Source organism: Coturnix japonica, chromosome 5, assembly GCF_001577835.2.
Source record: "Coturnix japonica isolate 7356 chromosome 5, Coturnix japonica 2.1, whole genome shotgun sequence".
Classification (NCBI taxonomy): domain Eukaryota; kingdom Metazoa; phylum Chordata; class Aves; order Galliformes; family Phasianidae; genus Coturnix; species Coturnix japonica.
In genome coordinates this window covers 12,304,121-12,320,024 of record NC_029520.1, presented here as the reverse complement: position 1 = coordinate 12,320,024, position 15,904 = coordinate 12,304,121, and the positions used below count along the sequence as shown (strand labels likewise).

General features: G+C 40.8%; 1 protein-coding gene across 1 annotated transcript in view; it reads left to right on the top strand.

Moving 5' to 3' along the window:
- Positions 1 to 15,904, top strand: part of MICAL2 (microtubule associated monooxygenase, calponin and LIM domain containing 2) — a 119,040-nt gene that overhangs the window by 95,893 nt on the left and 7,243 nt on the right. Inside the window, exons 28-32 of the mRNA XM_032445211.1 lie at positions 655 to 752; positions 2,923 to 4,252; positions 11,053 to 11,150; positions 13,459 to 13,551; positions 14,595 to 14,688. Coding sequence (XP_032301102.1) covers positions 655 to 752; positions 2,923 to 4,252; positions 11,053 to 11,150; positions 13,459 to 13,551; positions 14,595 to 14,688 — 1,713 coding nt within the window. The remainder of the gene's footprint in view (positions 1 to 654; positions 753 to 2,922; positions 4,253 to 11,052; positions 11,151 to 13,458; positions 13,552 to 14,594; positions 14,689 to 15,904) is intronic.

Below are 15,904 nucleotides of genomic sequence, written 5' to 3'. Positions count from 1 at the left end.
TTTATTATTTCTGTTTCTCAAATGCATGAATATTAGATCTGCTGACTCCATTCAGGTGCAAGTTATTTACTTGCTGCTTCTTCCAGTGATGAAGTTTTGGTTCCAGACCTTTGTCAATTAATTATTCTGCCTCATCCTAAAAATGTCTGTTTGCCAGTATGCTGCCCTTAGGCTTGATTTGAGAGTCTGAAGAATTATATCTGTCCTTACTGCTTGTAGATGACTGCATTTCTCATATCTTTTTGTGTTCAGATGGCCATCCCTCTCAGAACTTACCTACTTTTCTTTGTTTCTCAGAACTAACCAAGGCTACAGAAGTAGCTGGTTGTTTTGATTGTCTCTGTCTTGAAGGTCTGAAAGCTGTTTGAAAAGGGCTGACTTTTATAAGAAAGTTTCCCGTAACTCAAAATCTGTTTCACTTCATTCGGACACAAAGAAGAAGTTAGGTTCATTGCTGAAAATGTCAACATGTGTTATGTATAGTGTGCACACATATGCAAGGAAGGCTATAAACTTGATTACTGTGGGTCAGCTCTTCAGGGTAAAACTGTATCCAGATGACTCTTTAACTTTTTACTGTCATTCTTTAATTGTGAACTTTATTTCAGTCAAAAATAATATGAATACGAAGGTAAAAGTGTGTGTCTTTGGCAGATTTCCCTCTACTGTCTAACAAGAAGCCTGGGCTACACTGGAAGGACAGCTCAGCCAGCTGTCAAAGCAGTCTTGGAGAGGATCACCCCCAAGCACAGGTAAGAACGAGAACCGAACAGAGCAGCACAAGCCTAACTACTCTTGGGGCAAGACTACTCTTTGCTCTCAGCAGGCTGAGTGTCCTCTGCTATTTCAGATAGCTTTGGTCCTTGCAGTCAGCGGCTAAATTTGGAGTTATACTTTTGTTACACATAGGGAAAATATTTTGATGCTCTGATTGATATAACCATTCCCAAATCATGTAGCTAAGTCACTTTTTCTTCCTGTGTGAGTAAGACTTTGATTGTCCTGATGTTTGGATACAACAAACATGTGTTGTGTCAGCCAACATGTAGGCACCACCAACTTGGCCTTCTCTCACAGCACATGACTTAGTTGCCACTGAGATTTGATTTGTTCCACAGTTTCCTCCCAAAGAGCAAAGCCCAAATCTCTGATCCTCAGTGCTCTGGAGCTGGCTGTTGGTCTGTGCACAAGCTCCTAGCTTTGGACAGGAGGTGGGTCTTCACGTGGTGCATGTTGGCCAAAACTGTATGACAGCAGTGAGGGGTAAGAAAGTATCACTCCCAGGTCACTTAAACGTAACTTCCATTGCTTCGTCTCTCTGCTGGGGAAAGGAAAGCTGATCTGGTAGCATAGGTCTGAGAGCCAAGTTAAGACACAAAGTAAAGGCTTACATAGTACTGGCTCTGGAAACTGCGGGATCTTAAGTTACTACTGCCCTTAGTGTGCTCATCTCTAATGTTTACTGCTTGCATCCATTGAGCAGAAGACGCCTTTTCCTAATTTGCAGTAGGCTCTTGATTCCATACCTCTCACAACATCTTCATCTTACTTCGAGGCTCAGGGTTCTCTCTTTTGTTGTTTTTTATTAAGGATGAGGAAAGGTGGGCCTGTTGCAAGTTATTGCACCGCAACAGCAGTAGTGACCAGCAGTCCCAAGCACAGCACAGTCAGTCCCCACCACAACTTGGAGCCAGGCCATGTCCCTTGTGTCCTAGCCTGTTGTCCTTGCTCTTGGATCAGAAGTGATTGGAATTGCTTGACCTCAGGCTCTGCATTACAATAAAATCAAGTCTTCCACATCCGCGGTGCTAGCTGTGTTCCGGTCTAGGACAATAGGGCCAGGAAGGGAATATCCCAGGAGAGCAGAGCAGCACAATGCTGTCTGGTCACTGTTCGCAAGGAGGGGTGAGACCATGCTGCAGCTTACACTCATAATGCAGTACTTGGAGGCCTTTCACTTGCTCTTACAAGAGAATTTAAGAAGGTGTTTATGTGTTTATTGTTTTTTATAACATTTTTATCTGAGATCCTGGCCAATGTTCATTTCACTCATCAAACACAGCTGTAAAGTAAGGAGTAGTCACTATTACCTTCCCATGCATCTAGGAATTGAGAAGTCTGATTAATGGCTTTACCCATGTGAATTTGGGAGTCTGGCACAGGAGTAGAAACAGACATTAAGTATTGTAGCCAATCATTATCATACAGCATTGCGGATAAAATGCCCCACTTTTAAAAAGTTAAAAAATCTCTAGAATTTGTCCTTTGGTTTGGTAAAGTAGGCACTTACTCTTGTTACTGTTTACAGCAGAAGATTTCAGTGCTTGGAATAATCAATTTAAGTCTTCACCAGAAGGAAAATCATCATAAAAGAAAACTAATTGAGTTGTTTAAAATACCATCTTTCATTTTACAGTTATTTCTGGGTCACTTCCTTCATTCCAACCTTCAATATCTGAGTGTGCAGTATTGTAAAAGCAGTTGGAGAGAATGGATTGTGGCCTCATGTGCTTTCTGCAAATTCTAACATGATGCAACAGAAATGCACACAGGAGAATAGAGCAGATTCCTTTTTGGTTATTTTCCCATATTTTGGTCTCTTTCTTTCCAAGAAAAACATTAAAGGCAATTCATAAAGAGATGGCAGATTGTTAGTATGAATTATCCTATTTGTAGGCTATTAAGTCTTCCAGTAGAGTATTAGTTCTCCACCCATAGAGAAATATTATTCTTCTGTGGAGAAAAACCTTTTTTCTTAGTGTTTTGTCATTTACATACATTTGTGAGTAGATGCACACAGAAAATAAATTTAGTGTTTACTAGCATTATGTTAAGATTGAAATTGATTAAAGTATTACATAGAAGATGCACTAAACTGTATTTTTCCACTGGCACAATTATATTTTTTAATGCATTTGACAGTTGGCTTCTTACAAGAAACCACCAGAAGTTACGAGGGGACATGTCAAACCGTGCAGCCCAGAATTTCAAAGAAAAACCAGAGAGAGGCCTCGAGATGTCCATCCCCATGTGCCTCATTGTCCACTTCAGAGCAAGGTCAGAGGTTCTCCACAGATCCCTCCTGGGAATGGGGCATGGGCTGCTGATTTTTCTGAGCCTGAAGATATAGATGCTGATGCTGGGACATGTACAGGCCAGGGCTGGAATGAAGACAAAAGGAATTATACTTCTGAATCAGGAGATTTTAATGGGAATACAAAAGTGATGTCATCTCTGCACCTGAAAGAAAAAGATGAGAAAAATATGAAGCACCCAGAGGAAAAGCTTGAGCAAGAAGTAAAGGAAGCAAAAAAAAGGCCAGCTCTTCGCACAGAGCAGCTACCCAAGTTGTATGATTCAAATGGGGTGTACTTAGGTGGATCCACACTGCAGTGTCAAAACAAAAAAGTGCTGGAGATTTCAAAGGAGAAAGATGCTGAATGGAGAAGAGGTGTTTTCAAGCCATCTGGTTATCCTGTGCCTCTTTTATTTGTAGATAATGTGCCACCAGCTTTGCCAGTTGACAGGAAAGATGCTCTGAGGAGTCCAGACAAAACTGCCAAGGAGCATTCAGCTGGCCAGCCAAAATCACCACTGAGGCTTATTGCCAGTGCAATCCGGAGGTCCATTTTGGAACCTCTGACTTCATCTCCAGAAGGACTAAAGCAGGATTCAGACAGCAAAACCAAAGCCTCTTCAGAACAAGCTTTCTTCAGCTTCCCTAGTATTCTTGGCCATAGGAACACTAACAACAACAATCAGCCACAGGACCTTCAAGTAGGGAAGCAGGCAGGAGAATATTTAGGATGTGGGAGCCTTGTCTCAAGTGCTTCTAAGTTTTCTGCCAGCTCTGAAAAGATATCTCCAAGTGGTTATGCTAAGGAGGTGTCCTTCCCAGTCTACAGTCCTCACAGCAGGCCTTCCAAGACCCATAGTATACCTCAGAAATCAACTTGTGCTAGAATGGAGGATGTCCCAGGACTCCTAGAGAAGTTTACTTTTAATGAAACTCCTTCAGTGGCTCCCAGGGATGATGTATTTATCTGTAATGAAAAGTACCCTCTTGCTTCATCTCGGGAACCCTGGAACACCCCTAAGGACAGCTTGCATGACTCTGCACAGAAGGGTAGTCTTTCACTCTTTGAGAGACTAAGAAGTAAAGTTTGTGAAAGAGAAGGGAATTTCTTCACGTCATCTCTGCCTTTCAAGAAGGACCATTCTGCAGAAGACAGGCTACATTATCCTTCCACAGGTGAGGAACTGAGTGAGATTATTTATTCCTAGCGCTTAACATTTATAAGATTGATGTGCTGCTGTGTTTTATGTTTCTTTTATAGTTACTGACTACATAGGCAGACTTAATAAATCTTCCTTAAGGTTTAGGTTTAAAGCTGTTAAGGCTTCTGGTTTAAAGCTGTTGCCATGAGTAGGGTGAATATGCAAGCAGTGCACAGCACGCTGGACCCATGTTTGGTCTGCTGCTTACTTCAGATATATTTGAGACAGGAAAACATGCTGACCTAGGAGCAATAGAGCAGAATGGGACAGTGTGCAGAGCAGTTGCTGTCATGACACTGAGTGCAACATGGAGTATGTTTGATATCTTCTCCATGAGGAGCTCAGGCACTGAAGCAATTGGGCTGCAGTAATGAGCTTTGCTGCAGATGTCTCTTTAATTCTGCTTACTGCCATAGTGACCAATCTGTAGGCATGCTTTTGGGAGTGATGTGATGTCATTAATATCCCCCATTCTGTTTCTTGAGAGGAGATAGCACCTTGCTGACCTGCTGTGACCTATTTGCAAGTCTGCTTAGGCAGTTATTAAAAGGCATCTATTTTCATGTTCACTTGTAAGAGCAAGCTTAATATTAAAATTGCAGATAAGGCTAAGAAATACTGACGTGAGACCGAGAACAACTGGGGTAATCTGAGCATAGGCTCAGAAAGAATTAAGTGCAACACAGTGTAAGATGTGAAATATGAGGTAGGAGAGAGACACACGCCGTTTTCCAAAATCCATCTTTCCAGCCGCCCACTAGAGAAGGCTGCAGTTATCTAACTCCATAACCTGTTGAATTTTATTGCCATTCCTATTTGTGTCTTATTTTATGAAATTGTAACCCACATTCAGCATGAAAATTGTAACCCACATTCAGCATGAAAATAACAATCTGTATGTAAAATAATACGCATACAAGTAATAGAGTGTAGGTGAAGTTGATGAAATGTTCCCCTTGAGTTGCCAGATCCCCTTTGTGATACTCACTGAAATTGACAGAATAACTTGGGCTCTCATTCCTGAACTTCTGGATCAGAGTCTTGGAGCCTCCTTATCTTGCAACTTGCAAAACTACACTTTCCCATTAAGCCAGAAGATGCTAAGGGCTGCCTCAAGGCCACAGAGTATTGGTACTATTCACACCTGTCACTATGGTCTTAAATGAAAGGCTTATTCTGAATCGATACCAAGTCATCAACTGTAGACTATGCCAAGTTGACTTGCTCTTAACTGAATGTATTGCAGCAACTGATATGTTCCATTCCTACAAGAATGGAAAAGATTCTTGTCAGATTTGAACAATACTGTGCTTTATTTGCATTTTAAAAATCATGAAAACATGATGATTTAATAATGTGCTGCATTCTCCTGCTGTGCGAGCCAAAAGAGGAATTATTTAATTATTATAGTCACTGAATATGGGCATTGCAAATTCTATTCAGAAGAAAAAAAAAATGCAGCTTGGATTCAGCCATTCGCTCAATAATCCGGTGTCTTCAGCATTTTAGCACTGCAGCCCCCCGAACTTTCTCAAACCATTCATATTTTGGGAAAATTAAATTGGTAGAGAGCCAAGCGCTCACTCTCTGGGATGTAGTTTGCCTCGTACTGGCACTTGCCTGAGGCCCAGGCTTGGCAAGCTTCAGTCATGAAGTGCTGATGAGTTTTAGCCTATGTAACAAATCTTGATTTTTATTTGTATAGCTTACCATTGATCTTAAAAAGTTTATTTTCTTTAGAGGAAAAAAACTTACTCCCAGCACCTTTCAAGAAAAAGTTTAATGAGACTTGGCTCATTTTCCCTCTTGGTCCTTTCCAGTAGTGTTTTTCTGTCTTATTCAGGGCCAGACAGTCTCATTCTGTGCAAGTATGGTTGGTCTTTCATTACTCTGCTGATTTCTCCTTCAATGGGATGTTGGTCATGGAGTCAAAGACTGAGCTGTGTAAAAAAGTCTCTGGGATTGAGATGAGACTGGAGAAGCTCATTGAAGAGAAATCCACTGAGGATTAACCAAGTGCATAGAAACCGCACCCAGTTCAGAGAGCTCCTGAACTGAAATGTGCTTGACGGCTGGGTGAGTTATTAAGGGGATAAATCACACATGACTGCCCAGTGCTCATAATGCTCCTTTAGACATCCACTGTTGGAGAGAGACAAGAAGGACCTTCAGTCCCTCCCCCACATACGATTACTTCTATGTTATGTTGCTCATCTTTCCCTATGCCTTATCTGTTACTTCATCTGCAAATACGTGTCCAGATGTCTTCCCTGTGCTGTTGACTTCTGCATTTCAGACCCAGATGTCTGTCCAATCTAAAACTGCATTCTGTCCTTCTGTCATCTCCTGCCAACTGTTCAGCCACCAACTGAAGCCCAGCATGACGAAACAGAGATCTTAATTACTCAGCAGCAGATTGCCTGTCATTCAAGCTTATTCCTGAAGTTACATCTTCCATATGGGTAATCTCAAATTCTTACCCAGACCTGATTTGAAGGCTTTCTGGCTAATGTTTTCTTTCTGTTTTATAAGAGTTATTCCTCCTTACTAAAGTAGTGGGAATTCATGCACTGATTTCAGTGAGAAATTGGTTTTTTAAAAAATTCCTATTTGAATATACAGGTGTCCCCAAACAGCCAGGTGTTCTAATTTGATCAGTAAAGCAAGTCTGTCTGGTGGCTAACTGATCTCCTTTCAGCCCAGTGGCCCTTTTGAAATGTAAAGAAAAATAACAGCCAAAGAGCTGTTTTACTTACAGGTATTAAAAGTCTTTAACATCACAAAAACAACAACAACAAACCAACTTAGAGGGAATGAAAGCAAGGCAGTTTGTATGGCAGAGGTGCGGTTACCATAGTGTCTACCTTCTCTTGGTGATGGCTGTGTGCAGTAGCCAGCTGTCAGGTACGTTTGCAGTGAGATACAGGGTTTAGAATGGGTGATGCATGAAAACCTTCAGTGTAAATGAGAGTTATTGCAACTCAGTTTATGGCTGTGTCTTGTTTACATGGCTGATTTAATTAAGCAGAATTACTGCTTCAACTGATTAAAAACAAAACAAAACAAAAGATATGTCATGAATTCACTTTGCTTTTTTTGTGCACATTTAGATTGAAAAGGGATTATTTGCAAATATGTAAAGCTCTTGCACAGTTCATTTTATTGCATCTTTGTACAACTGTAAATGTTTATGTTTGCAGTATTTATGTCAGCTAGGACACTTTTATTTCAGTGATTTCAGACTTCAGGGAATGCTACAAGATTAAATTGCATATATGAGATCCCAAGAAAGATCTCTGAAAAAGCAGAGGTCTGGAGCCAAATCACCCTTGATTTCTGCTTGCCTTTCTTTCATCTCCTACCTCATGCAAATTCCTATCTGGCTTGGGACACTGGTGCCCTAAGAGATGTGTCCTTTTGCCTTTCTCCTCTGCAAAATACTGAAATACTCAGGGGCCACGATCAACTCCAATAACCTTATAAAAATATGCAAATCCTGGACATTTACAGAGAAAGCCAACAGATTAATGTAACATTATAAAAATTCTGCTATAAAAATAGTTCCTGTTCCAAGAATTTCAGTGTAGTTAAACCACAGTCATTTGTGTGACACAAAATTCTTCCAGGAAGCAGAGGTGAGCTGTGATGTGCATAGTTTCTGTAGTGGGGCTTCTTCTGTAAATCTCCGGGACAGTCAGTAGTGCTTCCTCGTCCTCCTGAAGCTGTAACTGTCTCAACAGGTCTTTATGACATTTCCTTCTCCATTCAGAGAGCCTCATCTTTTCAGAAAAATCAGTAGCCTGGATTTATGTGTTGAGGGGGATTTGCAGAAGTACTGTACATGAGTCCAGATGTTTCTACTGAATGCGGTGGGGGCTTTCCTACTGATGGCATCCAGTGCCAGGGCCCTTAGGCCAGAACAAAGTATCTTTAGGACTCACCCTTAGATTACTAAACTATAACGAACTCTCTGTGGAAGAAATTGTATCTTTACAGACACAGTTCATCTTGTACCTTGAGGATGTCAAATCCTGGTATCAAGAACTGGAATCTTTCTCCAGCTTTCTACTCTGAGATGCTGAGTTAGTATTTGGAAAGCATGTATGTCACTGAGACCTTCTCAGTGGCTAGTGAGCCTTAAGGCTCGAGGTATTTGAACAGAGAAATTGCTTTTATCTAACTTGACCGTGTCAATACTAAGTTTCAAATTTAAATGGCCGATTAATGTAAAATGCCCTAAGTAGAACATTATCTGAAAGCTCCTGGTCCAAATTCCCACAGCTGGCAGCAAAATTCTGCCTATTTCACCTCTCTGGAAAAAAAGGTAAATGGAAAGTTTAATGCTCGGGTACCCATAGTAGTATAGGTAGATGCTGTAATGCAGAGCAGTGGTCTTTTCAAAATTAGAATGAATGGTTTCTAGTTTTGCATAAAGCAGAATGTTCACTAGAGTATTTTCTTACTATGCTCGTTATTATTGTCTTGATGTTGAAATTTGCACCAGGACAATTTCAAGTATGTTTTTTCTGCTCTTCAAGAAAAAAAACAACAACAACAACAACCAACCAACCAAACAAACAAACAAACAAAAGCAAAAATAGTTGAGAACACAATGGCTGCCCCTTTACTACTGGAAGTAAGGCACTGTTTCACTAACTCTGTGCCCCTGAAATGAGGCAGTGCGGTGCATCTGAGAACCAAAGACATGCCTTTTTACTCCAGTTCTTTCACTATTCACTGTGTGTTCATGGGTATCACTCTCTGGAGCACCAAGATCTTCAGTTTTCCATGTTTTATCAGTGGAGAACTTCAGTGGTGTGAAATATGCATGCTGCATGTGATGGAAGTCATACCCCAACACGCACAACTCGAGCTATGGGATAACCTCCATGAGTGGGCTCCCAGGGATCACCTTCTTGGAGACTTTGCAGGTGGTGAATTCTTCAGCAGCTGCTGGTGGTGGCCACTGTCTCCCAAGACTCTGGATGCAGCATCCCTTCACAGGCTGTCTAGCTGTTTTGGAGCAACTTAAATGGCTTTTCTCTGCAGAGCAAGGTGCTAACACATGGCTCCCTTAGCTGACAGGCACTAGTGTGGCTGTGGACATGAATTTATTCCATGTCCTCATGCTCATGAGACTTTGTAACACTGCTTAAATTATTGATGATGCTCAAAGAGAAGGGCATGGAGAAGCCATTGCTTATTCCCAGAGCAGAGAGAAGAAAGGGAGCGTGTAATTGCTTGTGTGGCCGGCTCTGCCAGAGCTCCCCAGAAGGTTCACCCATTGCATATTATGGAATTTGATTTCACCATCAGTGTGACTGCAGGATCTGTGCTTGTTTGCTTGCACAAGGAAAAGCAAGATAGGTGAGTTAACTCCTCAAAAGAAACAGTGAATGCAATACCATCCTTGCCTTCCTCTGTCTCCTGCACTGGCAAGGCTGGCTGTCCCTGCTGTCCAGCCAAAAGACCCTTTGAGCTTACAGCTTCACTGAACGCAAGGACTGGGTGCTTCCAAAAATGAACTGTTCGGGGGAAATATCAGAATTTTTGTCTCAGATTTCTTGGATTTGCTGTCATCTCTTTACCTCCAGGGATGAACATCTTTCTGGTTTTAAATCAGGGTTTGAGACAAAATTGCTGTCTCAGGACTGAGATGAAGGAGAAGGCAAAAAAAGAAGAAATGTTCCCACTGAAAGAGTGGGAAGTGATTTTAATCTGAATGTGACTTGCACATAGAAAGCCAACTGTTACCTAGCAGATAAAAATAAATAAATAAACGTCGGCTTTAAATAATGTACGTTTCCAAGATGTTGCCCAGCTGTTAATCATTAACACTGTAGCAGGTTGGAGTGTAGAGACAGATGTTCCAAAAGCAGTTTTATTTCCTTAAATAAAGAGAATGAAGCTATGAATTAGACAAATTAAAAAGAAATTCAAATATTTACACCCAGTTGAAACAAGATGCTGGGAAAACAGGCGTTATAAAATTGCTGCAATTAAATGTAATTTAATTTGTAATTCTGAAAGCATGCTTCCTCTAAAGGCAGCCTTTGAGTTTTCCTTATGAAGTGCATTGTTGTGATGTATGGATTTTCCTGACTTATTATGGCATTTTAATCAACAGCTCAATGATGTGATAATATTCGTAAAGCAGGAAAATAAGTGACGTTTGTTTAGACATAATTAATTAAATATTTATGTTGCATGAGGCTGTGTGATAAAGCCTTGTTCTCATAGTCCATTTGCTTCTGATTACATTTGTGATTTTTTTATATGACCAGACATTCTGACGCCAACTATTTTACACTGAGCAGATGTCATGTAGTAAAAATGGGTGCCAGATGCTACAAGCCACATAAGGGTAATTTGTTTAAGAGCTGGCTCAGACTTCTTGCATTCAATTACACTGTATAGTGAGCCTTACACAATCATTTGGGTAATATGGCTAACTTCAGATATGCATTTTAATGAATGCTGAATGCATTCAGAACAGCATGCTACATGGAGAGGGCTTGAGGAATTAATTTATTTGTCTACAATACCTAAAAAAAGTAAAAAAAAAAAAATAAAATATATATATATATATATATATATATATGTATAATAAAAAAGATATACCAGACAGGGTTTTTGACAGTGACCAAAATCCAATTAATGTAGTGAGCCAAGCTTCCAAATTGCTGATGAGGACTCAGGGCAGGTGCAAAGTGTCTGTATATGTTAAAGAACGGCATTTTTTGCCTCTTTAATGGCTTTGTTCCCTCTTCCTAGGATGTGAACTTCCACCTGTCAGGAAACAGACTGCTGAGTATTTCACTTCTTCCTCTGATGAAGATGAATTTGAATCCAAGCCTTCATTAACATATAAGGTAACCTTTTCTTTGAAGCAAAAATGCATTGCCTCGGTTGGACTATATTTAAGATTCTTATGACTTTGTTCTAAGCACTCCACAGTTTCTTTACAAGGGGACTGGAACATTTTAACAGCAAGGGTTACATGTCATGGATGTAAAATACACTAAAAACTGTGACAGATGAACATGAAAATTTCTTTCTCCTCCTTGGATCTGTAATTCCCCCAGGTTACACCAGTGTTGACAGAGAAGGTCTTAATTGGACAAACAGACATGTTTAACTGAAACCACTTTGAAGCAGCATTCATAAGTGGCTTTAATATGTAGACGACAAGCAAACCATTGAAAAAATTAAAACAAACAGATGCAGATTTCCCATGGGGAAGTACAACTTCATTTGTGAGGCAATACAGGCAGATTGCATGGAAAACTCTATGTTTATCTTAATGAGCGTGGCTACGTGAGCTACAAAGTCACATCCAGACCACATACATGGAAAGAACGTGCTGTACACTGGCATCCCCCAGCCCTAACACAGCTCTTGTGTCTCCCTGGAGCAATGGGTTTAAATCACCAGTGAACTCTTGATACCCAACACTCATCTGAAGAAGCAGCTTTTATTGCCTGACTAGCTCATCAGATATATATTTAACTTTTTTTCTGTTGAGGGAATGTAAGTAAATGGAAGTAATAGTGAAAGGTGGCCTTTTGATTTGTTGCTTTTTGAGGGCAAAAGGAGAGGATGAGCTCTGGAGGAAGCAATGCAAAGCAAAGTGTAGCAGTGTTTGGCTGCATGTCCCACCAGTGATGCTGGGTAAGGATGCACTGAGATTGCAGAAACCCTCTGAAGCAGAGCAGACTTTGGAAAGTTATCAACAAATGTAGGAGCAACCACTGTTTAAACTTTCTGTTATCCTAGAGCACCTTCAGTTCATTTTCAATAGAAGACTTTCAGATATGAAACATTTCATGGTACATTGGCATTTTCAATTATTTTTCTTACACTGTTGTTGCCCACTCCCCACAGTTTGTCTGGCACTGTGATGGAGCATGGGAGTCCCCCAGCTCTCATTCTCTTGCCCACAATACTCTGCTCAGGACAGTGACACTGGGGAAATGGGCCTTGACACGTGGCCAAGTCTTTCAGCTGCTCAGCCATGCTGTGAGATAGCCTACAAGCAATGACCTTTAATAAAATTGGTTGTTTAAAATACCAGTTGCTTAGAAATGTGGGAGGAAAAAGGAGTAATGATCAATATTTAGGACTTCTCAAGCTCAAATGTTAAAAAAATACGAATTCTGCTGTGTTTCTATAAACTAAAGGAGTGTTACAGGAAATATGGTATTTAATAAGACAATACAATGGTGAATTAAATGAAATGCAAAACCAGAAAATAAACAAAAAAGAGAAAATGGAGATGGAGAGAGACAGGAGAAAACTGAATAGGGGCAACTGCCTAGGGTGCAGTGTTAGATGCACACTACCCTCTTACCTTGCCTCTCTAAGTTACCTCCAAGTGCCTCTGTTTATCCAGTGCCAGTGTTTTTCATTGGTAAAACTTTGTGGAAAAAAATGCTGGCACCTTCCTGACCTATTAGTTTTTCAACTTTCTTGCCTACTGTGTTCATATATCCTGTCTCCTCCTGAGTGAGAAAACCACAGCCTTGAAGCACTTCCAGATAGCTTAGACCAAGAGCAAGGTGAAGCGTTTCCCCAGCAGCCCTTCAGTGCATGCTCCCTTCCCACTCCCAGTTGCACTGCACAGGTGTGAGTTACAATCAGACCAGCTAGATTTTGGAAGACCTGTTTCTACATGTAAACCCACTGGGGTTTACACCCACCCATCAAGGATAGCATTCACGCCTCAGACTGATTTTTCTACTCCAGCAATGGGATTGAGTGTTCTTATTCCGGTGCTTCCTGCTGCCCATACCTGGCTTCTCCCTCAAATACATAATGTCTGCACGTGCCATAGGCAATGCTGCATTGTGTACAGTCCTCCCTATCATTTGAACCTTTCTGTTGGTAAAGACACTTCATGTTTAGTGTTGCAGTAGACTCTGTGAAGATTCAAAGCTCATGCAGGGAAGTGCTTGAAGATATTCCCTACACAGATATTTTCGTTTCAGTGAGGCTGCCCAAGCAACTAGCAGTGTCTTTGCTTTGTGCAGCGCAGTTGGATTAGCCAATCTCCAGAGACCTCTCTGAATCTCAGTGATACTGTAATTCTGGCAAAGGCTTGTGGGGGCATTTAATAGCATACTTGTACTTTGTTTATTGTTGTGTTGGTTAGTTTGATTTTTTTTTTCTTTCCTTTTCCAGGCAAAAAGATCTCTTAGAAGGAGAAGAAAACTGGAGAAGGAGACAAAGCAATTGATTAAACAAGAGGAGCTGAAGCGGCTTCACAAAGCACAGGTGACAGAGTAGCTCACAAATGGACATTTTTCTCCCAGGAGTGCTTGGCAAGGACGGGGATAGAAAATGTCTCCTCTGCACCCTTGCTCTTCACTGGGGCTCACTGACTGCTACACTGAAATTCTCCCAAAACATCAGGTGCAGTAAGATTCGTGTGGCTGGGCCTCACACCTCTGCGTGATGAGTTCAAGTGTGCCCCAGCAGATTGTCACAGCTTTGTCAAGCACATGAAGAGGAGCAATAGTGACTGACAATAGCAGTAGAGCACACTGAATCTGAAGGACAGAGAGAGGAAAAGGAAATATCATCCACTGAGAAAGCAAGAAGCTCAGCTATCATCCTGGTGTACTAGCAGGACTCTGGTAAAATAGAATTAGGGTCCTCTCTGCCTTAAAGGTGAAAGTGAACCTTTTAATTTGTTAATTGAATTTTTTAAACACTGACACTAAGTCAGTTCAGTTTATTCAGACCCTGAAAAATCATCATGTTTGTTGAAGTCAGAGTTCTACATCATCCTCTGTTGTATTACAATAACAAGTGGATGGTTTTGGATGGATCCATGTATCTAACCCAAAGAAAAGAACGATTGTGTTATCATTTTTATTTTGAGAGATGTAAATGATCTCCAAGTAAAATTATTTTCTCTGACTACTTTGTGGAAGTAATCAAGTCCAAACATTTTGAACCATCTTTCTTGTTTGCTAGGCTGTTCTGAGGGTTGGGTTTGGCATATCCGAACACAGCCTGAAGTGGAAAAACTTCAGTCTTATAAAGGTGTTTTGTGTCCATTTTCTGTAAGGCACCCCTGAAAATACCTGCAGTATTCTGGGGTTCTTTTAGTATCTGAGATACTTATCCACACCAAAATGTATCTAGATAGTAGAACTGTTAAATTGCTTAGGTGCCAGACGCACTTGATGAGTTTGCATATCCTGTGACTCCTCAGAGACCTCTTCAAGCTGTTTCTCTAATCATCGAGGCTATCTCTTGTCTCTGAATCCTTAAGCTATGTCTGCAACTTCTATATATTTTCAATTCTGCAGGCAATCCAGCGCCAACTAGAAGAACTGGAAGAAAGGCAGAGAGCGCTGGAGGTTTTCGGTGTTCAGTTGGAGAGAGAGCTCAGAGGAGAATCTGGTAAGTGAAGGAGTGTTTGTTCTTGATAGTTGGGGTTTTTGGTTGTTTTCTTTGTTGCTCTTTGGTTAGTTTGTTTTAAGGAGAAGGTTTTTATTTTTGTCGTAGAATTCAGTGCAAAATTTTAAATGAAGAAAGGAAGGACAGAAATCCTTATTTACCCCTTTCCTCAAGGTCTTTTAGCTCAAGCACCCTTTAGCTGAACACTGTAACATTCTTTGGGTTATCTTAGATTTAGAAATATTTGCTTTGATGTTGAGTGTGAATCTGTATTTCCCTCCCACCACCCTACTCCCATTTTTATATGCATATATTTTTAAATCCCAAAGTGACCTTAGTTTCTTCTCTGGGAAGGAACCATTGCAGTTTCCAGGAGCTGTGTCTCAGTTACCAAGCTGACAATAGTCCTTGCCTGGTAACAGAGTCCTGAGACATGAAATGCCATTCATACAATTATGGTGATGGCCATACTATAGCAACAGCACCCTGCAGTCCCACCACTCCAACCAGGTGAAAGATAATAAGAGCATCATCCTGCATGAGGCCTGAACCAACAGTGATGACCTGAAATGCGGTGCTCTCCCAGTGCTCCACAGCGCTGGCAGGTTGAAGCTGGGGAAACCTTCTGCAGCAGGGTGGGACGGGACAAAAGGGGATGAAGGAGAGATTAGTGTGTGTAAGTGACTTCAGGGGAGACTGTATTTCTGTGCTAAAAGAATTCTGGGGAGCAGACAGCCCAATTGAAAGCATCTGTTTATCTTTGTTTAAGAAAGGTGGACCTCAAGCTTTTGGGTCAGGCAGTTGCACAGCGCTGGATATGTTTTGGCACCTGACGCTGTCATCTTAGTTAGGAAACCCAGCAAAATCTCTACACACCGGATGTTTTAATGCCATATTTCTTATCAGTTATTGCCCTTATTCTAACATCAAACTGTCCAGTTTAACGAGAGTATTTTACATTTATTAGCAAGTTTCATATAACTGGCAATTCATGTTTATTTCAAATGTTACTTAAAAGTCTAGAAACAATTTCTTTTTCTTAAACAAAATCACTAATATTTATCAAATAGCACCCATATTACCACCTGTGAAAAACATTCCTAAGAAGACTGTGAGCTCTGGTATATTATTCTTTACTACTCATTTCAGTGAGAGTGGGTGCTTTGGAAGGTATAAAAAATATGAGGAACAAGAGGTTTCTAGCTCTTGGGATAGATGC